This window comes from Schistocerca americana, chromosome 6 (assembly GCF_021461395.2).
Source record: "Schistocerca americana isolate TAMUIC-IGC-003095 chromosome 6, iqSchAmer2.1, whole genome shotgun sequence".
NCBI lineage: Eukaryota > Metazoa > Arthropoda > Insecta > Orthoptera > Acrididae > Schistocerca > Schistocerca americana.
In genome coordinates this window covers 82,937,927-82,963,169 of record NC_060124.1, presented here as the reverse complement: position 1 = coordinate 82,963,169, position 25,243 = coordinate 82,937,927, and the positions used below count along the sequence as shown (strand labels likewise).

General features: G+C 44.3%; 1 protein-coding gene across 1 annotated transcript in view; it reads left to right on the top strand.

The window, feature by feature from the left end:
• The window catches only part of LOC124619322 (protein expanded), a 490,762-nt gene that overhangs the window by 361,682 nt on the left and 103,837 nt on the right, over positions 1–25,243 (top strand). The window contains exon 4 of the mRNA XM_047145631.1: positions 4,778–4,877. Coding sequence (XP_047001587.1) covers positions 4,778–4,877 — 100 coding nt within the window. The remainder of the gene's footprint in view (positions 1–4,777; positions 4,878–25,243) is intronic.

The window sequence follows — 25,243 nt, the reverse complement described above, 5'->3', positions numbered from 1 at the left end:
GCAGTCGAGATGACAGGCATCTGATCCGCATGGCTGTAACGGATCGTGCAGCCACGTCTCGATCCCTGAGTCAACAGATGGGGACGTTTGCAAGACAACAACCATCTGCACCAACAGTTCGACAACGTTAGCAGCAGCACTCACTATTAGCTCGGAGACCATGGCTGCGGTTACCCTTGACGCTGCATCACACACAGGACCGCCTGCGATGGTGTGCTCAACGACGAACCTGGGTGCACGGATGGCAAAACGTCATTTTTTCGGATGAATCCAGGTTCTGTTTACAGCATCATGATGGTCGCATCCGTGTTTGGCGACATCGTGGTGAACACACATTGGAAGCGTGTATTCGTCTCCGCCATACTGGCGTATCACTCGGTGTGATGGTATGGGGTGCCATTGGTTACACGTCTCGGTCACCTCTTGTTCGCATTGACGGCACTTTGAACAGTGGACGTTACATTTCAGATGTGTTACGACCCGTGGCTGTACCCTTCATTCGATCCTTGCGAAACCCTACATTTCAGCAGGATAATGCACGACCGCATGTTGCAAGTCCTGTATGGACCTTTCTGGATACAGAAAATGTTCGACTGGTGCCCTGGCCAGCACACTCTCCAGATCTTTCACCAATTGAAAACATGTGGTCAATGGTGGCCGAGCAAGTGGCTCGTCAGAATACGCCAGTCACTACTCTTGATGAACTGTGGTATCATGTTGAAACTGCATGGGCAGCTGTACTTGTACACGCCATCCAAGCTCTGTTTGACTCAATGCCCAGGCGTATCAAGGCCGTTATAACGGCCAGAGGTGGTTGTTCTGGGCACTGATTTCTCAGGATCTATGCACCCAAATTGCGTGAAAACGTACTCACTTGTCAGTTCTAGTATAATATATTTGTCCAATGAATACCCATTTATCATCTGCGTTTCTTCTTGGTGTATCAATTTTAATGGCCAGTAGTGTACTGAGACCTAACTAACCTAAGGACATACCACACATCCATGCCCAAGGCAGGATTCGAACCTGCGACCGTAGCAGCAGTGCGGTTCCGGACTGAAGAGCCTAGAACCGCTCGGCCACAGCGGCCGGCAGTACCAGACTGCTCGAATGGACTGCTGCAGGTGTAATTCATTACTGTTTGTCGGTGATATCCACAGAAAATAGATTTTTACCCTAATAGTATTGCAGCTCAGAGTTTAACTGATTATTGACCTCAAGTATAAGGAGACGCCACCGGCTGATTTCTCCGCCTTTCCCTCCGCACGCCACACACTGGTTTGTGGGCCATAAAGAGCTCAAAGCCCGACGAGCTGCGATAATATTTATACCGGCGGGGCGATCGAGCTGCTATCTGTGAGATCGCGGCCGGCGTCGCCTAATCGTCAGTAAACGCCACCTCTGGCGACAGAGGAATGCGGTTTCCCCGCTGCTCGGGCCTCCCGTCCTCCCGCCGTTCTCTCGGCGCTCCCGCTGACGAAAGCTGATGGCCGTCCCGCGGACGGGCCGCGCCACGCGAGCTTCACGTCTTGCGGTCGGCGCGCATTCCAGCTCCACGCAGCCTCTGTGGCCGACGAGGCCCGTAAAAATCAGTTTGGCTACCTGGAAACTCGTCCCGGGACGGCACGAATGATCTCTGCTCCCGCTGTTTTATTTTCTGTTCCACGCTCTTTTTGTGTCCGTCGGCGGTAGGGTAGGAATGGGGAGGTCGGATTTAAAAATTCCTATCTTTCCCGGCACTGTCGTTTTCCGGCTCTGGCGGTTTTTCCGTGCGCCGACCTGTTTCCTTCGAGCCACGATGCGACGGCTGTAGGCTAAGAAATCTACTCTAACGGCTTACGCCGGTTTATGGTTCACGGTTCACGATTTGCAGGTTGCCTATCTAACGGCTTCCGGTGGCAATAAAAATTTAATGTTCCGTATTTCGCATAATTTCTGGCCGCTTTTAAAGCTTTAAAATTCTGCCATAATCTACATATTAAAAGGTATAATCTTGTGTTAAAAATTGAACACAGTAAGACAAGTTTTACAGTCACAAACTGTATATATGCCTTGATGCGCGCCAAATAACCTGATTATATACATTCAGTATTTGAGAATAAGGACACTTATTAGGCTTGCAACAAACTTTACACTTAATATGAAACCTTTAAGAAGTTATTTCTCGCTGTCACTGCCCCCCCTCCCCCCCCCCCCCCCCCCCCCTCATACACATAAAAATTATGAAAAACTTGAGCATCGGGCATGACATTTTAATTTCGTTTCTTCTTTACTAATAATTCTATTCACAACGCATTTTGCAAACGGTAATCACACGTAGCACTGAACATATCTACAAAATTATATCATTTTACGATGCATGTTCAAGAGGGATGACGTCATAAACATTAAGATGTGTGAGAAACTAGGTTTAGCTTAAAACGGACACCAAATTACCCAGACCATACTCATCCAGTGTATGATAATCAGAGCATTAACGACTTCCAACAAACTTTAAACGTAATTCAAACCTTTTCTTAACTTTTCCTCGCTTACACGCATGGCGTCAAATATTTAGCACGTTTATGCTAGTCAGAAGTTAGAACTGCTGATATTTTTAAAACTTAGGGGAATTTAATATGCCAATATTTTTAAAAAATCATTATAGTCTCTCAATATATAGAGAAGATTCTCGATTTTTCGATATATCGCCTATAAAAATATCGGCTGCACATTGTAAATATACAGCCGGTTTCAGAGCTGTATATATAAGTATTGATTTATTATTAGATGTTATGTACATCAACAAGCTAACAGCCTGCCTATCCCCATTAGAGCGTCTAGTGGAAGGAAAACGTTTGGCGATAAGTACTTGGCTAACAATGGTAACTGAATGTAAATGGCATAATAAAAGATGTCTGATGGGTCCGTCATTCGGTTTCGTCATGACTAGTTGATGGTTGGAGACAACATCTTTGTTACAGGTAGTCTGCGAAAACCAGTTCATAGATGTTGGCCGCTAATGAATCATATATAAGATTGGAGTTAACCCTCTCAGCGTCATTTAAAGCCTGAAGACGGTGTAATGTTGGCCGCTAATAAATCATGTATACGATTGGAGTTAACCCTCTCAGCGTCATTTAAAGCCTGAAGACGATGTAATGGAGTACCGAAAGTTGTATTCATATAATAAATAACATCGTAGGGACAAGGTGGGTGTTCCATTTTATCACATAAGAAAGGCCGAAGTCCCTCAGACCTGCAATCAGAATGATGGACATATATATTGGATTTTCCGGAACACTTCATTTCGACTTACATGTTTTTTATTCATTTTTTTGCCAACGGTAGCGACCTAGCAGTTGTGTCAAAATTGTGTGGTGAACTTGAACATTGCAGTTTCCGCTGGTAGCGCCGAGCGCTGATTACGACATATCTCCCTCGCCCGTCTCCGCTCAGTGCACAGACCTGTCTCGCAATTTAGATTTTTGTTCATCATTTTCAGCAACTGTTTTCTAAGAATGCCAATGTGAAGAAATAGCACACCAGTTGCGCTCGAAATTGTTTTTTAAGACAACAAATGTGCTATTTATTCACACAAATGGTTCAAATGGCTCGGAGCACTATAGGACTTAACTTCTGAGGTCATCATTCACCTAGAACTCAGAACTACTTAAACCTAACTAACGTAAGGACAACACACACATCCATGCCCGAGGCAGGATTCGAACCTGCGACCGTAGCGGTTTGTTGTCGTCAAACAGCTTGTTCGCCGGCCTAGTTGACGACATTCACCACAATTTTTTGAAGGATTTGTCTAATGCAGTGATTAAAAAATTCATAAATTTCATCGTGTTTTGATATTTTCCGTGATTTTTCATATTGGTCCCATTGATTAGTTAGAAATTGTAATTTCTCAGGTGTTGCGCAAGTGTTAGATGGAGTGCACAGTGTGGGCACACAGGTGTAGCAAATTTTAGAATTCGTCATTTACGTATTGTATTAAGACTGAAATTGCTACAAGCGTTCCAGAGTAATGCAGACTTTCCCATGCCATCCTCAAACACCACCGCCTCTCCCTGCAATCCCTGCCCCACCCTTGGGTGCCCTGTCACCAAGATATTTTCTCTAGTCAGTTAAGACAAATGTTTACCAAGATTGATAGAAATTTATGGAGGCATACGAGAGCTATGTGTGTTTTTCCTTAGCAGTTTCTCACCCCTACCCGCGTATTAGGTGTGTATCAAACAGTCTTTTATTATTTATTTTTCACAGATTTTAAGTTACACGCATACGTAGTTTGTTCGTAATTAGGCTTTCCACAGGTCTTCCCCTTCCCTCATCCCCACTCCCCCCCCCCCCCCCCCCCCCTCTCTGTTTCTCTCCCGAAGGTTGCTTGAGGTCTCAAGTTACCATGATTATCTGAAACTACCCCAGACGTTCTAGAGCTTTACTGAAAACAGTCCATTATTATACAGGTTTATGAATAAGTAATCAAAATTAAATACTTTAAGATGTCCTCACACAGGCATACATATCCTTTGTCTACAGCATTAAATATCTCACCATATTTTTCTCTTTTAATCCTTTATTCATGGATACTTTTAGTAAAGTATTTATTCTTTATTGTTACTCACTAACTCCACCGTGTAGCTTTTCAGTTAAGAATTATTTTTGGCAGGCCCTATTATGTATTTTACGCATCCGAAAATCTTTTTACACAATAAGTAAGCCTACCGTCAGTTGTTATGAATTGTTCCTAGATGTTAGACGAATGACACCAACGATCTCTTTGCAGGTGAAGTCGAGAGCAAAGGAACTGTACAAGCAGACATGCGCTCACCTGTCCTCTCAGGGAATGCTGGACACAGAACTTTTCGGATTGGCTATCGTTGTTGGTGAGTATTTTCTCAAAATTCATTCCTTATTTGCTTATTGTCCCTTTTAAATTATTATCTACTAACATGAAGAGCAAAGACTGGGATAACTTACTTTTTAAATTTCGAATTTGGCAACGCACCCGTGATGTCAATACTAAACTGGAGAGACCACTCCATGAAACCGAGCCATGGCATCTGTCGTCACAGCCGCCATAATACGTCAGTGCCAACCATCACATTCTTTTGAAATACATTTACTATTTACTAAAACTACGTGACGCTAACTGGGATTAGTTTGCAGTTAACTGTTAATAGTGACTCGTACCTAGTAATCCTCCACTGCAAGATCAGTTTTGCAGCTATTCTGCTCTCTTCACAAACGTGAATTTTCGCATTACCACTAAAGATCTACCCAAATCAAACTTCTTAATAATCTCATTTCTGTACAAGACAGATTAAGGTTTCACTTTAAATATTTACGCAACTGAACGACGAGGCAACATACCGACGCAGAATGAGGAAAGCATTGACAAGAGAACTTATTTGTGTATGATTGCTCGCCGTTCAGGCAATAAATCATTTTAACGTAGCCATCAAGTTTGAGCATTATTAATTATTTTTTGGTGGGAACACTTCTCCCTATATCTCTGTAGACATCAATGGACAACTAAACTGCACAACCATGGTTGCTTTGTATCCTATTAAAAATACTAAATCAAACTAACTACGAATAAAGACTCTTTTTCTTTTCTATGGATCATCTAATAAGTATAGTTACGTTAACAGTTTGCAGACATGAATTTTCGGAAACTGTCAAATCTGTAACACAGCATTTCCTTTCTCTATTTCTCTTTTTGTTTCATTGGAGTAAATAATGTATAAAATTAGTCACATACTGGCAAATATGTTTTGCTTGTCTGATCGATAAATGATCGGGAAAACAGAATGAACTCAATGCGTCATCCTCTTTCGGCAGCTGTTTATCAGCTTCTGGTCTTAGCATGCAGAGGACTTTTGCAAAATCATCACTGAAAAGGACCCTGTGTTTCGACAGTGTCTAGTTGTCCCTGCTTGCACTCATTTCTTTAGAAATTCTGGTCACGAATCTAAAAGCATTTTACATGTCCTAGCAGCGTTAATTGTGTTTATGGAACGTAAGCTGTTTAGTCAGACACCGTCAGTGAGCCAGCCCGAAAGGTTTCTGGACTGATTTAATTAAAAAAAAAAAAAAAAAAAAAAAAAAAAACAGAAAACTGGAAATTGTGGTTTTATTGCCTCAGGTGCTCTACATAGTGTCAACTCCCACTTGAGTACAACGTACAGAACGTTCATATAGCCATGTGAAAGTGTCAGAAGAGCCCTTCTTTGGAATGTTGTTCAACTCACGCGCGACACTGGCGTGAATGTCGGTTATGTCATTAAAGAGACCTCAACCCTGCCCTCCGCTGAGCTCTCGCTTGATGACACCACAGCGGTGGTTTGTGGTCTACATTTACATCTACATCTACATCTACATGGATACGCTGCAAATCTCATTTAAGTGCCTGGCAGAGGATTCATCGAACCACCTTCACAATTCTCTATTATTCCAATCTCGTATAGCGCGCGGAAAGAATGAATAAGCCACATCTGGTCTACATTTACATTATTAAATGTGGAATGAGTGGAGATTGTCTCTCAGGAAGGCGTCAAGTGAATAGGTATATTTTCGCTTATTTTTCGAGGATTTGGGGATTACAATATTCAGTCTCGCTACGTCAGCCCTGTGTTCACTAATCCCTGAATCGGTTTTTATACTCGTTATTAACTCAGGATTATTTGTTGCTAAGAGGTCAAGTGTGTTTTCAAACTCCTTTACTATTCGCATGGGCTCATGAACTAACTAACTGCTCGAAATAATTTTCAGAGAATGCGTTTAGAACAATTTCGAATGATATTTTATGCGTACCTCCGGAATTAGACATGTATTTTCGCCAACATATTGAGGGTAAATTAAAGTCACCACCGACTATTATCGTATGATAATCAATGAAATCAAACTCAGTGGCCAGTGGGATGCACGCTTCATTGCATCTGGCTCGGAGCTGTCCTTGAAGTAACCGATTTGTAAGAATTCTTTGTGTCAGTGCTGTGGCATCTGCTGCTCAAATTGCTGCTGCAGATGCAGTACGATGCGCGAGAGCCATGCGCCGAATGCGATGGTGTTCCCTCTCGGTAGTGTCACGTGACCGTGCAGAGCCCGGTATTCTTGCGACTGTACATTCTCGTGACCACCGCCACCAGCAATCGTGTATTTCTGCAATATCACAGAAGGAACATCCAGCGTCTCGTAGCCACGAACCCATTCAAACTCAGTTCGGTGTTGATAATGGCGTCTTTTGTCGCCTTGAAGGCATTCTTGGGTTGGGTTGGATTGTTTCGGGGGAGGAGACCAGATAGCGAGGTCATCGGTCTCATCGGATTAGGGAAGGACAGGGAAGGAAGTCGGCCGTGCCCTTCCAAAGGAACCATCCCGGCATTTGCGATTTAGGGAAATCACGGAAAACCTAAATCAGGATGGCCGGAGGGAGCATTCTTGGCTAACATCAACTCACCATGTCCAATCTCAAAGGTATCCAACTCTCATGACCGTTACAGCGTGTATTTAATACAATCCTGAATGAGATTTTCACTCTGCAGCGGAGTGTGCGCTGATATGAAACTTCCTGGCAAATTAAAACTGTGTGCCGGACCGAGACTCGAACTCGGGACCTTTGCCTTTCGCGGGCAAGTGCTCTACCAACTGAGCTACCCAAGCACGACTCACGCCCTGTCCTCACAGCTTTACTTCTGCCAGTACCTCGCCTCCTACCTTCCAAACTTTACAGAAGCTCTCCTGCGAAACTTGCAGAACTAGCACTCCTGAAAGAAAGGATATTGCGGAGACATGGCTTAGCCACAGCCTGGGGGATGTTTCCAGAATGAAATTTCACTCCGCTGCAGAGTGAAAATCTCATTCTGGAAACATCCCCCAGGCTGTGGCTAAGCCATGTCTGCACAGTATCCTTTCTTTCAGGAGTGCTAGTTCTGCAAGTTTCGCAGGAGAGCTTCTGTAAAGTCTGGAAGGTAGGAGGCGAGGTACTGGCAGAAGTAAAGCTGTGAGGGCGGGGCGTGAGTCGTGCTTGGGTAGCTCAGTTGGTAGAGCACTTGCCCGCGAAAGGTCCTGAGTTCGAGTCTCGGTCTGGCACACAGTTTTAATTTGCCAGGAAGTTTAATACAATCCTGTTTTGCATCCTCACGCGACCGGCACAAAATTTGAATACGCATCATTTTTCAGACTTAGAAATACGCCTACCAAATTTCGTTTTGTAACACAACTCCTTTACCATGTTGCAGTTTTTCTCTGTCAGTATATTTGTCATATTCACACATAGTTGTACACAAATTTCAGCTGCGTCTGTAGCGAATTTCTCGTTGCTGTTTCGTTTTCACGCAGCTAATTGTTTTTGACATCATATTTCCCGAACTATGTTCCACCCGCCAGGGTAGCCGAGAGCGCTAACGCGCTGCTTCCTGGACTCGAGTAGGCGCGCCGGCCAGCCTGGATGTGGTTTTTATGCGGTTTTCCACATCCCGATAGGTGAATACTGGGCTGGTCCCCACGTTCCGCCTCAGTTACACGCGTCGCAGACGTTTGCAACACGTCCGCTCTATTTCACGATTTCCACTAGATGCAGACTGTTGGGGTACACTGATTCCGTCCTGTGGGGTACGGGATGGCGGCAGGAAGGGCATCCGGCCATCCCTAAAAACTAGCATTGCCAAATCCGTTGTAACCACGCCGACCTTGCGATCGCTGCGGGACTATGGCGTAAGCGAAAGAAAGAAAGATTTCCTGAACTATGTTCTGTACAATGATATAATCTGGTAGGTACATCCAATGGTATATGAAGCATTTAGTCTGAGAAATCCATTGCGAATAGAATTAGCAGCAAAGGAGGAATAAATTAAAACGTCATGCGTGATGCGACCATTTTTCACACAGCACAGTGTTTATGGCGTCATATCTCCTGAACTACGTGTCATCCAATGATATAATGTTGCAGATACATTCAGTGCTATATGTGGGTACTGTCTGCAAACGAATACAGTCAATAGTAAAGAAGTATCAAGTTAAAACGTCGTGTGTGGTGCGGCAGTTTTACTGCATCGACTGCGAAAATTTCCTTCCATCATTCTGTGGGGCTTCTCAGCGATATAAAGTTTGTTGCAAGTCACTAAGTACTCTTATTCTCAACTATTGGATGAATAAAATCCGGGTTTCGTGCGTCGTGGGCTCTACCTCTTTTTCACCCCCGCCCCTTTGATATGCAGGTAGTTCTTAACCCCTCACAGCGATTCTTTCCAGACAGTAAGTGATAAACGTACCAAGCTTCGTTGGAATCAGTCGAGTGGTTCACGAAGAGGTGTTCAACATGCACACATACATACAGGGTAACAATTATTGAACTATCAAAAAACGTAAATTAATAACAAACTACGCCGTGCGTACACTTGATTCAGCACGTAAACGTCACTACAGATATTCAGATTTAGGTTATGACATGTTCGACATGCCTGCCATCCTTGGCGATGGTGTAGCGCAGACGAATAGCGAACTTCTGCATGACCCGCTGAAGTGTCGGAATATCGATGCTGTCGGTAATCTCCTGAATGGCTGTTTTGAGCTCAACAGTGGTTTTGGGGTTATTGCTGTACAGCTGGTCTTTAATATAGCCACATAAAAAGGAGTCGCTGTTCATAAGAGACCTTCATCCCCTCGTACTGTTACGGATTTATGGACAGTCCTGCAGGGTTCACGGTGTCAGTTCCCTCCAGCACTACTTCAGGCATTGGTCGAGCCCGCGCCACGTCGTGTTGCGGCTCTTCTGCTTGCTCGAGGGGGCCCTACACGATATTAGGCAGGTGTATCTGTTTCTTTGGCTCTTCAGTGTATAAACAGAAATGTACTTACTTAAAACCAGCACAAAGTGCACATGCCCAAGTGAAGTTAAAAGGCAGCACATTCGCCGTGGACTGCTCATCAGAGTGAGTATAGAAAAGTGACCACGCTAAAACCACCTTTCAAATGCGCCTGACGTAAGTCAACCGTATGTTGCGAGAGTCGTCGAGGGCCTAGAGTCTAAATAAACAGAAACAGAGCCGGATTAGAGGCTATGCGAAGGCCAGGATCTACGTTACTACGTCCCCGACGGAGTAATTGGTATGTGGTAGACGTTGCGGTCGCCTCGTTTTTCAGACGTTTAGTCGCTTGGTTACGGGTACTTGAACAGTGCTTTCATTTGCTACGGTTATGTCAATTTACGTGTTGCGTTTCAATGATATTGCTATACAAACTTGCCACTGACTGGTCTTCCGTAAGAGTAGCTTCTTTGGCTTAGCTGTACTTGGTAGCTCCTGGTCTTCGTTTAGTCTCAAATCAGGCTCTGTTTGGGTTTATTTGTACTCTAGGGCCTCCCCGACGCTTGCAAGATATGGTTGATTTAGCTCAGGCACGTTTGAAAGGTGGTTTTAGCGAGGTCACTGTTCCATAATCCATTTGATGAGCCGTACACATCAGATGTGCTGTCTTTTAACTTAACTTGGACATGTACACTTTTTACTAATGTTAGGTGTGTTCGCTGTTGTCTGTATATTTTGTCATTATTTCCCTTGGTACTACTGGTAGCGTTTTCGTGGGTCTTACTGTTCAGACATATGGTTTCATTTCTAGTATACAGTTGCACATGAAGATGGGGTTGAGACGCCGAAACTAGGTGGTGTAAGATTAGAGTAATAAAAAATTTTTACAACTGTGGCGGAAGTTTCAATTATGATCAATTTACATAACAGTTGTGGACGTCCCACTTAAAGAAACTTATGTTAGCTTTAGAGAGACTGGAATGTCCTTGATGGATTTTTTACTCAGATTTCAGCCAATTTCTTACTACATAAATACTCTGTAAGCTCAGCTCGGTCCTATACTGCGAGGAATTTTTGCATTTTGATTGTTTTTTCCTTAGTTCAATTTTGAGGCCAAGAAACATGTATTCATCGACAGTTTCTATAACTTGGTTACCAATTGTAAGTGGTTAACTGTCTGGGCATAGTATTTTTGTGTCATTGATGTTCATCTTATAAGTTCTTTTCGAGATACTATCCATTCTCTTCGATTGTTCTTCCAAGCCATTTGTCGTCTATGGCAGAATTACATTGTCGACTCCAACCTCAACGTTTTTATTTCATCTCCCTCAACTTCGTTTTTATACTGCACCGAATGATTGTAATAAGCTGTGGTAGTCAAACTGGTCCCTACCATCTACTGATGGGTGTTCCAGCTCCCATGGCGAGGAGTAGGTGGTAGGGGTTTTTAAAAACATTTTATTACGTTTTTATATGAAATTGACATAGAGTATTTGGTAAAAATATTATTGTATGCTTTAACTTGCAGTAACTCTGTTTTATAATTTTTATAGAATAAAGCTACTTCCCTATTTTGTTAATGACAAGTACTGTTGAGCTGGTGGGCAGTTAGAAAATTTTACTACTAATAGAGGTACAAAAGTGGGCGGCAGGAAAAACAGGTTGACCACTTCTGGTCAAGGAAAACGGAATTTACCTCATTCCAGCACTTTGATTACAGCCTGTAAAAGTGAGCTAAACAGCACGCTACGTAATGAGTTAGAGTGTAGCTGAACTCGCAACGTGCCCCTGACACACTTCACGGCACAGTAACCAACTGTGTGAGAGGTGAACGCAGTTAATGCCGCCGGTGTTCGACCGGGGGACCTCGGCGTCCTCAGCAGCGTTGTCCAACGGCCAGCTTCCGTGGCTGTCCTCAGTAAAGGCGACACGACACGACGTGACACGTATAACTCGACCCTTCCTTTCCACTTTCGCCTTTCGTACGGACGGCGGCTTCCCAGAAGTCAGCTGTCGCCGGCCACGGCCGCAGCAGCGCGCGGGACACTTGCGGCGGCGGCCGCGCGCGGCGCCACCGTCGCCCGGCGGTGGCCGCGCAGCCGACTACCTCGCTACCGGAGTTACTCCATTACCCGACACGAATTAGTCCGAGCCGGGGGCCCCCTCCCCGCGCGCGCCTGCCGTCCCGCCCACCAAACAATGTATTAAATCTAAATAATTCCGATCTCCCGAATTGATAAATGATCGTACGTTAGGAATAATGAAGCGGGCATTCTCCGGCGCCGCTCCGCGCCGGGCCCGGCGTGCCCCCGGGGCAGCCCCGTTTCCGTCCTTTTTTACTGTTTTACTCGCCCCCCCTCCGCTTCCCTCTCCTCCTCCTCCTCCTCTTGCTCCTCATCCCATCCCATCCCGTCCCGCTGTGCTGTTGTACGTGCCTGGAAGAGATGTTGGGGCCCGGGCAGCTGAACATTCCTCGTGGTGTAACCAGGTAGCCAGGTATAAGCCGGGCCGCGTCTTCGATTCATCACGCCAGCCGGCTGGGCTCGTCCGCTCCGTGCCGCCTGCCAGCTATCTTTTGTTTCTTTAGGCGCCACGACTTGCCGGCGGAACCACATTGTGTTAGGCAGAATTCACGGTTTTTGCGAATGGCTAATTTCTCCTTCAAACTACGTTTACCTGAACAACTTTACTCGTGCACCCTCACGCCAGACAAGCACATGATACACTGCTAGAGCGGGAACACAGCATACAGGCTTAACATAATCATGACATTTTGCGAATGACTAATTCCTCTTCGAAATTACAGTAATTGAACAATCGTACTCATAGGGTCGTAAGACAGACAAGTTCGTGATACATCGACTACCAGAGCGGAAAGACATCAAAATAATTCACTATATTTATGAATATTGTGAATGCTTGGCGTCTGCTCTCTCGGATATGCCCGAAAAAAAAGTGACACCGCGCGGAATCCGCAGCTGCGATACATTTGCTGTATAGGGACTGCGGATAGGTAATGCTAGGTGAGAGCGTGGGTCGGCCGGGAGCATGCCGATATAGTTGCGGTAAACGCTGTGTCCGGGTGGTGCAGTGGTTAACGCAATTGCCTAGTAAATTGGAGATCCCGGGTTCGAATCCCTATCCGGCACACATTGGCACTCGCCGCTGCTGATACCACATAAAGTCCCGATGCAGCTGGCATCAATTGTCCCCTCCCATTCCTTTCTTCCCCATCCACCTTCACTTTATATAATTTTGATAATTTCTTAGGATAATTTCTTAAGCCAGAACAGGACATGATACATTGACCAGAACAGGACATTATACATTGACTGCTAGAGCGGTAAGACATCATAGAGGCTTAACACAATGCATGGCTTTTGCGAATGACTAATTTCTTTTCGAAACTACGAATAATTGAACAATCGTGCTTGTAGGATCTCACATGGTACAAGCTCATTATACACACATCAAAAAAGGTTTTGCATCACCCCGGTTCCAAGAGCTCCTTAAGATAGACGTTGACTGTGAATATTGCCTCTTTGACTGTTCAGAGATGTCAGTAAACCCGCCCAAAGATGTAAAGAACCATGCCTGAGCAGCGCCTATTACACGCAGGGAGTTAAATTTCTCTCTCTCTCTCTCTCTCTCTCTTTAACCACCAACATTCTTTTCAATCTAACCTGCACATCTGCTACAACCAAGTTGTGGTCAGAGTATAAGCCTTGGCATTTCTATTGCACGTCCGGAATCTACTCTGTATTAGTATGTAATCGACCTGGTATCTCATATTGTTTATATTCGATGTCCATGTGTACCGTCTTCTTTTGTGATGTTCAAAAAGCGTGATTCCAACTACCAATAGGTTTTCCTTACAAAATCTGACCATTCTCGCACCTCTTTCGTTTCTGTTACCCAGCCCAAGCTTTCTAACCACATCTCCGTCTTTCCCGTCGCCAACCACCGCGTTCCAATCTCCCATTACTATGATGCACGCCTTTTTCTTCTCTCTCTCCAACAGTGATTCAATTCTGCTGTAGCACTCTTCAGTCTCATTGTCGCTGTCTTGGCTGGCTGGCATGTAAACCTGTATCAAAACTACATCTTTCTTGTGACCTTTCAACCTCGGCATCATCAATCTGCTATTTATGTATTCCTCGTTCATTATCATGGTTTTTACCTTCTTCTTTACCATGATAACTACACCATTCATTCCGTTTTTTTCCTCCTCCTCCTGAATAAAATAGTTTGTAGTCACCACTCTGTAACACACCATCGCCCCCCCCCCCCAATCTCACCTCGCACATTCCAAGAATATCTATATTGTTGTGCTCCATCTCTTTTTCGCATTTTCCAATTTGCCAGATTGTAAGAGTGTAAGAGTGTGCGAAAGGTCAATGTACCAATCCTTAGCTTTTCCTCTTCCTCTTTCCATTTCTTTTTCTTTATCTTGACACTTCCAATTAGCCTCAATGTACTCCCCCGCTGTAGACTCGATTGAGGGGATGTTTTACCTCCGGAATCATTATTTTGCACACAGAGGGCCATGTCAAGTGCGCCTTGGTAATAGTAATATGGTAGCTTACCGTTGCTTTCCACATATGATACCAGCCGGCCACTCTGGGTCAGACGCTGTTTGCATTCGCCCACTCTTGAGTCAGACACTGCAGCTGCCTGTTGGTCCGCGGGAGGTATTTGATTTCCCTCCTACCACTCATATCTGGGAGGCGTTCCCCGATCTGCCACCTGGGGACGCGCCCGCTAGGGGTTTCAGGCTCCCCCGGGGGGCTCTTACCTCAGTCAGACTCATGGTATATTGTCCACCAGGGCGAGAAGACTTAATACAGACGCAAAGAATGCTCATTTCCATCCCCTATTGCGAAATAGAATGCTGTCTTGGAGAAATTAACCACCAGGGACAGTATTTTCGAAATACAGAAGTGCGTTACAAATGCCAGTTCTATAACATCCTGATGTTGGTAATCTAAGAACTACTCACTGGACCACGCGACGTATAACATGAGGAATTTTTAGCCCTATAACTTTCATTCTCTCACAGTTAGCTCTTTTCCACTCGTCAGATCCACTTGTTCAGATCATCTTGGGTTTTTGTGACAGCCTAACTGCCTGAACATAAATTTCCTGCCCAGCTGTTTTCCTGTCGTGTATAAAAAGTTGTGCTTTTCGTGCTTTTTTTGAAGTCTTCTTTTGCTGCATCGATTTGTGTTTCTATTTTTCCTTTACTGCGAGTGTCTAAAATTCTTCAACCTATCTACTTAAAGTGGTTGGTCCCAGTCTTTCAGAATGCCCACAGAATTTTAATCTGCGTTATTTCATATCCGAATTCATATTGGTGCAATTTCCAGTTTATTTATTTGCTCTTAGCCTGTATGTTCCTTCTTCAGTATGTATGAGTTTGACAAAAATATGGACACACCGCAAGAAATTCTTGCTTGAACATAAATGCAGCTGTTAGCCAAGCCTGCAGGTTGCGCTGTTGTGTTTGCCCACAAACGGTACCTCTGCGATGTTCTCAATCGTTGCAAATGTCAGTCGCGGTCTGAACAATGTTCTGTGCGGCTTTGAGTGCATTATGTCGGAGCTAAGTGAATTCGAACTTGGTCAAGTTGTTAGTGCTAGCATATTGGGTGCATCCGCATGCGAGATAGCCGAAGTCTTCTGTGTTTTAAGAGGCACCGTATCGAAGATTTATAGCGGAAATCGGAAAAACGACATCCGCTAACTCACAATGAGGGCGAAAGCGTATGTTGTGGTATCGTGACGGACTATCATTGAAGAGGACTGTGTCGAAAAATAAGAGGACGACAGTTGCAAAAGTCACTGCGGAACTGAATGTCGCACTGGTGAACCCTGTCAGTACCGAAACCACGCGAAGCGAGCTTCAGAAGCAGGGAACTGCAGGGCGACCCAAAATTCCACAACTACTGATCAGTGATGCAAATGTCCGTAACATGGTAACGTGATGCCGAAGCCATAAATCCGGGACTACGAAACAATTGAAGAAAGTCATTTGGTCGGAGCCGGCCGCTGTGACCGAGCGGTTCTAGGCGCTTCAGTCTGGAACCACGTGGTTGCTACGGTCGCAGGTTCGAATCCTACCTCTGGCATGGATGTGTGTGATGTCCTTAGGTTAGTTAGGTTTAAGTAGTTCTAAGTTCTAGGGGACTGACGACCTCAGATGTTAAGCTCCATAGTGCTTAGAGCCATTTGAACCATCTGAATCATTTGGTCGGATGAGTCTTGTTGCATAGTGTTTCAAAACTCTGTCGAGTTTACGTCCAAAGAGCGAAAAATGGTGGATGCTGGTGATGACTTCGGCAGCCATATCGTGGTATTCCATTGACCCTATTGTTACTATGCAATTTCGCATTACTGGAAAGGATTATGTAACCTTGTGGAGTGACCAGATTTTGCACCATTTTATGTTTCACCAACAATTGCAGTGAATTTGTGGACCGGACCTAGTCCTTTCAGAATAGAGACTTAGTCTATTATCGTTATCACTTTCTAAAAGAAAAGTTGTTTCTAAAAGAAAAGTAATGACCGTCATGAATGTAACATAAGACAAAAAACAACCGCTTCAAGAGGTTAAGTTAATGCACACAGGAATCAGATACGTTGATACACATTTTGTATTCAACAAAGTGAAGGATCACGTTAAAAGTAGTTTAGATAATGTACTGTAATTTAAAACTAAATTAAAGGATATTTTAATCTAGCATCATGACGGAGGGCGGAACGTGGGTCCCATATCGATAATGTATTTCGTAATGTTAAGACCTTTCATCTTATTGCACTTAAATTATATTCATTGTACATCGTTGCTCTCCGTTCAGTGCATGGAGTATGAGCAATGAATGTAATATAATGACGTGCCACAGGTCCCTGATGGGGAAGTCAGTTAACCATTTGTCCCATACGTCATCTGCACGAATTTCATCGTAATGATGTGGGATGAGTCAGTTTACAGGCTATTTATTTTCTTTTGTATCATTGTTGGAAAGACTAGAAGTAAAAAAAGTTAAAACCAAATATGAAGCGAGATTAGCTACATAGCAACGAAGTCGGTCCTCTGTGGTTGTGGGCTTCCTTTTATGATTTTTTTCTGGCCCAGTTAGGACTGATTGTGTTCGTAGCTCACTTATTCCTCATATACTGAGTTTCGGATGCGTACCTTCGGAGTGAGACAGCGACGGCTATTCGCTCCAAAGAGGACTGATACACACGTAAGCCCAGAGAAAATGGGAAAATTTGGAAATGGAAATGTTGTGTGGCTAGGGCCTCTCGTTGGGTAGACCGGTCGCCTGGTGCAAGATTTTTGAGTTGACGCCACTTCGGCGACTTGCGTGTCGATGGGGATGTGATGTTGCTGATTAGGACAACACAGCACCCAGTCCCTGAGGAGAGACAATCTCCGACCCAGCCGGGAATCGAACCCGGGTCCGTTGGTACGACATTCCGTCGCGCTGACCACTCAGCTACCGGGGGCGGACCTGCGAAAAGTTAACCACATATGACTGCAAGCGTGAAATTAGTCTATAATAGACGGAATTACCCAGTGGGTTTAATAAAAATTACCATATTAATAAGTCGGTGGCCGTTGTGGTCTAACGGGTAGATCACTAGACTTCCGCCATGGAGGCCGTGTGTTCAGTCCTGGACAGGGATGGGGATTTTCCCTCGTTCCAGCCCCTGCAAGAGATCAGCTTGCTATCAAGTGAATACCTAGGAATTTTCCCGGAGCTAAAAGACGGGCTGGGCAATGGGCTCGCCACCCCCCCCCCCCCCCCTCCCCTTTCTAGTGCCGTGGCGGAGGAGGACTGAACTCTACTTGGAGTCAGGCCAATAGCCCGGTCACGAGCTTGTGCCAAATAAATTACCTTTATATAAGTAACTCATGTTAGAAATGAAACACAGGTTTAATAGCAAAGCAAGCATATACTCCTTCTGTACTACACATGCAAGCAGTGTTTAAATATTCCTCTGTAGGACAGGAGTTGTCAGAACATGTAGTTTCAGATTACATTTAAGAATTGTTTTATTGCCTCCCAGATGGTTGTGTTATTCAGCAAATTATCAAGGATTTTTCTGCGTGGGCACTGAGTTCCTTCCTGGGATATTGACAGCAATGAGTTACGAAGGTCATTTTCCCTAAGTTATAGCTGTGGACATTATTCGTGTTTTGCGACTGTAAGTCGCATCATAGAAATAAATGGTATATAAACTAAAAGTACTGATTGCAGCATACAGCTGTTCATCAAGGCACTATACGACAATACGTGTTTTATACGATTGTTTAATGCGAAATTAACGGTAAAGGTCGTCTGTATTTCCTTCTATATGTAGCGAAGATGAAACGTAACTGTTCTCGATGCTAAACAAATAAGCAACAAATTTTAATGAAACTGGTATCGTATAAAGTGTTAAGTGCTGCAGGTTTCTGTTTGACCATGTTGTTTATGTTCCTTACTGGCGCTTTATTATGGTCCTGTTCAATCGTTTCCTGGGATGACACCTTCATTTCATACAGGGTCTTCTTAGCCCAGACAGAGGTATTGCCGCTACAATGGAAGACTCGCAGACAACGTCGTATGGTGTAGTGAATAGCCGATAACACTGAGTAATCTAAGGGGTACGATAAGGTTCAGTAGAAAACGTCACGGACATCCACACTTGAAAAACAGCTGTAAGCTAAAATACAGCTTTCAGGGCGACAGGTTCGTTGTTTACAACTAAGAGGAAGTGCAGATTTGTAAAGGAAAAGAGAACGAGGAATCCATTCAAAACCCAAAAGTCATAGAAGATACCAACCTTCATGGGAGCAACTGACTCGAATATTGGAGCGGAGAATTGCCTTTCAAATTATTATATCGCTGGTGGGTTCAAATGGCTCTGAGCACTATGGGACTTGACATCTTAGGTCATCAGTCCCCTAGAACTTAGAACTACTTAAACCTAACTAACCTAAGGACATCACACACATCCATGCCCGAGGCAGGATTCGAACCTGCGACCGTAGCAGTCCCGCGGTTCCGGACTGAAGCGCCTAGAACCGCACGGCCACTGCGGCCGGCTCGCTGGTGGGGGCAGTATAGGTTTTTATCGCAGAATTCGTAATAACCGAACTGTCTTGTGTGTTATATTCAAAACGACCCTTGACGTCTCAGGGAGTAATATGATGTGACATTGTTGATACTAATCAGTATGTTGAAACCTAGCAGCTCTAGGGGTGTGATCGTTCGAAGCTGTCTGAGGCCACCTACAGAGATGAAGACTGACGCGTAGGAAAAAGGCAGAATGTTGGTTTGTAGGAACAATTCTGAGAAACTCTAGTACGTCTAAGAGGAAGGAACTTTCATAGACTAATCCTTCACTGTGTATAGTAAGTGGGTTACGTGTCGGGCGGAAATGCTTAGAGAGAAGGTTTTCAGAGACAGTAAAAACTGTGCGCAGAAAAATCGTTTTCTTTAATCAGAAAAAGACTCACACAGCCCTGAATGAGAAGGAACGTTGTCCCTTATACTACAAGCCTTTTTAATTTCTGTCTTCCTCGACATGACGCTCCAGTACAAGTATCAATTGCAAATTGGCGGCCGGCCGTTGTGGCCGAGCGGTTCTAGGCATTTCAGTCTGGAACCGCGCGACCGCTACGGTCGCAGGTTCGAATCCTGCCTCGGGCATGGATGTGTGTGATGTCCTTAGGTTAGTTAGGTTTAAGTAGTTCTAAGTTCTAGGGGACTGATGACCTCAGATGTTAAGTCCCATAGTTCTCAGAACCATTTTGCAAATTGGCATAAGCCGCATGCGCACACAGGCAGAATATGTTGTTACCATTGTGTGTGAGTAAGGAGGAAAGAAAATTATTGTAGCGCTAGATGTTCCCCGACGCGAACGGTAGCGGCTATATGGAGGTGTAGAACCTGTATCTCACACTATTGAAACTGCTCATGGACATACCGCTCATTTCGACATGGCAATATGTAAAAACTTTTCACCCAGAGGCTAAATAAACTTTGTGGAAGCTAAACATACTTTGCAAGAGACTCAATATACCTTGCTTACTATAAATTACGTAACAGAAAGAGCAGAAATTTCATAGTGTTCAAACTTAAAATAGACTGAAACCATAATAAAACCTGAAAGTATTGAGATACAAGGGCTTCAAGGTTTAAAGTTCAACATTTGGCTGAATCCTTTTGCTGTGGTCCTCACCGACCGGTTGTAAAAAAATATTTAAGATAGTAGTACTAATGTGAGCAGTATCCATCGCTGCTGTGAACTGAGTTTATGTGCACATGCCGTCGCCTTTGACATAGTTCTCTTCGGTATTTGCGCTGCGCAATAAAATTTAATTATACCATTCTTTTGGGTTACTGCGCTACATATAACGGACCACTAACGAAACTATTCCATGACACACAAATTCATCATTTTGAAGGAAATTCCTTCCCGACTGTTAGTTTGTGTTTTTCACACGAAAGTAATACAGTGTGATACAGAAAGAGAGTTCCCCCGCTGTTAATTACAGATAAAGTATGAAAGACAGAAACACATTGCGCGTGTCACTGTATAGAGAGAGGTTCAAAGTTTTATGTTCGCACACGCGCACTATGTCATACACTCGACATGAGCACTGTACGTTGCTCGAGAAACATCTAAAAAGTAATCCATTTTATTCCACACAGAAATCAACAGGTCTCTGTTTATTGAATCGACAGCTCTTGCAGAGGGTCTGCCATAGAGGGACAAAGACTGTCTTTTATGTAGCGGCCGGCCGCTGTGACCGTGCGGTTCTAGGCACTTCAATCCGGAAACGCGCTGCTGCTACGGTCGCAGGTTCGAATCCTGCCTCGGGTATGGATGTGTGTGCTGTCCTTAGGTTAGTTAGGTTTAAGTGGTTCTAAGTCTAGGGGACTGACGATCTCAGATGTTAAGTCCCATAGTGCTCAGAGCCATTTGAACCATTTTTTGGTAGCAAACAAAACAAAATCGCGAGCCGTGAGGTCTGGTGACCTGGGAGACCAAAAGAAATAAAAAGATCTTGTTGTCCCCCTCTTCCATCCCAACGTTGTGAGACGGGTGTTTTTAAGAAAACGCCGCACCTCAAGTTGAAAATGAGGCGGAGCGCCGTCATGTATAAAAATCATATCATTGGAATTTTCGTGAAGTTGAAGAAATAACAGGTTTTGCAGCACGTCGAGGTATGACATTCCAGTCATAGTTTTGTCCGAAAACAAAAGAAAGGTACATAAAGTATGTGAACAGAAATGGCTCAAAACACGTCCAGTGAGTCTCTTTCATTTTCGACGACGACGCCAGGACTTTGTGGTCCCCAAATTCTTTTATTCTGTCGGTTTACTTTACCCGGTAGATCAAAAGTCTATTCGTCCGAAAAGAAGAATCGTTCGGAAAAAGTGTCCTCTCCCACCTCCTGGAGAACTGAAATGCAAAGGGCTAGCCGTGCGGTCTAGGGCGCCTTGTCACGGTTCTCCACGGATCTCCACGTCGGAGGTTCGAGTCCTCCCTCGGGCATGGGTGTTTGTGTTGTCCCTAGCATAAGTTAGTTTAAGTCAGATTAATTATTGTGAAGGCTTAGGGATCGATGACCGCAGCAGTTGGTCCCATAAGACCTTACCACAAACTTCCAAAATTTGAAATGCAAAATTCGTACCTTCTGTTATGGTCGCCGGGAGGCAACTGCCGCAGCAACTGCAACTTGTAAGGCGCCTTTTCAAAACACGCTGCACCGTTGTTTGTGGACGTTGAAGCTCCTGGCTTGCTCGTATTGTGGACTTCCGAAGAATCAGTGTGAACGCATCTCGTATGCGCTCGACATATTCATCAGACGGGCGTGTCCGACTAGTGCTATTCCTTTTGCACATACAACCATCTTCCAAGAATTCTGTATGACAGTCGTTAATCTGCTTGTGCAGATATGGTTTCCTCTGAATCGACGGCGAAATGCGCGTTGCACTTGAATAATGGATTGGGTTCGCGCATATTCCAACACGCAAAATTATTTCTCTTGTGGTGTAGTCGCCATGTTACTTACAAACAAACAAGACTCGCAACTGTGTTGAAAGTTTGAACATTCCTCTGTCCAGTGACATGCCGCAATGTATTTCTATCCTTTATAGTTCGTCTGTAATAACTGAAATCTCTTCTTCCTTTTTGAATCACCCGGTACACATAGGCGTAGTGACGCTGTACTTCGGGCGGAGACTTCAATGCGTGGTATGGACAGTTGCCTTACCCTTCGCTGCACCCATCGTATTTCCGCCGTACGCAGTCGCGCATCTGCTGAGTTGTTGTTAGTTATGTGAGATAAATAATTTCATCGTTCGTGAGCAAAGAAAAAGCGTATTGAAAACTGTGAAATGATAGCTCGTGTACTAAGGTGCGAACTGTTTACCGCTCCGTACTTTGGCGTGCTTTGTTGCAAGTGGCGTTCGTACGACGAATGCGGCCAATGTGTGGCTGAATATAGTAGTTTCTGCGTTGGCACCACGAAAAAATACGATGCTGGAACGAAGGACGATTCGATGGAAAATCTACTTCTGCTAACACTTCAAGTGTTCAAGTGGCACGTTCATGGTGCATATTTTAGCGCGGAGGAGAGGGAGAAGTGTTGCTCTGTTGACCATAAGAATTTAAAAATATACTTTTTGCATTTACGTATTCGTCTTAGCGATATTAGACAATCTTCAGCCTGTGGCCTTCTTGGCAACGAACATCGGCCATCCGGTACAAACACTCGCGCGAGTCGCTTCGGCTCCCTTCGCCTGCGTTCGGGGTTTCTCGGGTGCCACGGTCCGGGCCCCGTTGGCCTTCTGCCTGCCTGGCTGGCTGGCTCGCTCGCTACCTGTGTTCGTTGTTTTATTTTCAAAACCAGATAAGAAAAGATGATGGTCCTGCGTTAGGAATGCGAGAGCGAGCCAGCCGTGGGGGAGAAAAAAATGGTGTGGACGGGGCAGGGACTTGGGGAGGGGGCTGTCCGGAGCGCGGAGGGGGGAGGGGGGCACAACAACATATATTTCTGCTGCTACTGTGCTGCGCTGCTGCACGGTACAGCCGCTTCTGCGCCCAACTGGGGCCCGCCGCGGAGGCCGGCGCGCCTCTGCGCCCCAGCCTTGGCGGCGCTCACGTACAGTTGCGTCCTCCGCGGTCAGCGCTCACCACAGTGGCTCCGGGAATCGGAAGCCTAACGCTGGTATTTAAAATAGTCATGCCGCATTTTGGGACTCGATGATGCGTCAGAATATTTTTCTAATATTCACTCTGGAACCTCTACGACATAAGAGAGGCATTAAGACCCCTTTTACACGATCGATTTTATTGTCTCAGTTGACTACTCGAGGCAAGTACGTCTACTGCATCGCCTCCAACTTTTTAGTCCCGTATTGATTTTCGTTTGTTTTGAGTGGTCATTTTCGTATACACTTCAGCGCCAAAACTGTCGGTATCGTAACAGCTGTCTGCTGTGCAGTTTGGCATTTGAACCATCAAAGTGAGGTTATGAGGGAATATTATTTTTACAGAAAAATCGAAATTAGTAACAAAATGTAGGAACAAGCAATGACAATAGTTTATTAATGACCAAAGCAGAATTCGTAGTGCAAGTTCTTGTTAAAGGTCGTGGTAATTGTTCACACTCTTGAAAACTTAAGGTATAGGGGTAGCGTCATCCAAATATTTCAGTACATATATATTTGCTTGAGAGAGTATATACTTTAAAACACATCACACAACACGCAGAACGCGGTAAATAGAACCATTTTGATTTATCCTTTGTATCTTGTTTTTCTATTCTTTTCTTTTTTGGCGAAGTGTCAAATGGCAACGAATATTACTCTTCTCGTCCAGTAATTCTGACTTTCTCACTAACGAAATAATTTTCAATAAAACACATTTACCTGTTTACGTTCTTATTTATGCATAGTGTCATTTTTCTCCGAAAAACGAAAATTTCGTGTCTCTTGCAGAAGGACGCTAAAAGGTATAAATGCGAGGCTCTTGTATGACTTTTAAATGTGCCAGGAAAGCAAAGCAAACAACTTAATAAAGCACAAATCTATTTCTGTAATAAGAGTGAGCTCTACCAGAGTAGGTTATATCTTCCGAGGTTAGCAGACACCGCCATATTCCCTCGTCCCTAAGCATGCGCAGTGTGCAGTATATTCGGCAATTTAGAACTCTGCACCCGGAACAATCTACAGATCACTGATATCATACAGTGGCATCGTTATTGCTGACTTACGCGCAAGCACGAAAGGCGCACGCATTTCGAATAATCGATTTTGACTGAGAAAGTCGTTCGTGTAAAACTGGCCTTAAAGCGGCTCCATACCTAAAGGCATGTTTGGCCAGCACGTTTTCGTAAACGTGCTTCAGCAAGCGTGCAAAAATTCCTCGCACCTCCACACGGTTCAAGCATGCTTGCAGAATATGTCGAGTTCGGATGACGATGCGCTGGCTTTGGCAGCCTGTTACGAAAAATACGAAAGAGAAATCGTGACATGTGGAACAAAGAACGGTTAAAGAAAAGAAAATATTATTCCCATATTAATTTTTCGCCGTAGATACGCCATGAAATCTGTCTCACAGTATTTGTTTTTCTTCTCTCTTTCTTCACGTAATATTGTGTTCTGTGACTTGACCTGCATTAGAGTACAACCTTTGTTTAAAACGTGATTTAACAGGGCCAAACAAAAATTAAATCAAATCTAGTCACTGATAAATACTTGCACAAACCTTCGTATACTTGGTACAAACGCTCAAGCTACACACGCGTGAATTCTTTCACAAGGATGCATAATCGGCATAACCAAAATCCGATCAAACATCAAGCTGCTTCTACTGTCCTGATGCTTGCGCGGATTTATCCTACACACCCTCGAGCATGCTTGTCAAGCATACAGTTACATGTGTGCTATCGCCTTTAGGTAAAACTATATGTTGTTCGATTGGTGCTCCTTGACGTAATCCGAAAACTACTTCTGAAATTTACGAACTTTGGTTTCCGGCTCTTAGTGCGAAGAAGATTTCTCTGGTATCAGAGTTTCCTCATAAGTGAAGCTAGACAGCTGTAATGTGTTTCGTGTAGATTTATCGGAACGGCTACCAATGAACGTTGACGTTTGTCGGGTACATGCTGTAGGATCGACAGGACTACAGAGAAAAGAGTGAAGCCTTTGCTTCGTCATTAGATGCTAATGAGTCACGCGGTGAATGGTCTGGCGACATCACATTCATTAATGTTCACATGCCATCATTTTCAAACAAGTAGTCATTTAAGTAGCCAACTTGTCGATTTTCTTAATTTGAGAGGTGTGAATTCTTCCCTAACTTCTCAACTTAGGAATGTAAACAAGCTATACCGTTCCCCAAAAATTCTGCCCTCCATTACCACCTTTGGTTGAAAC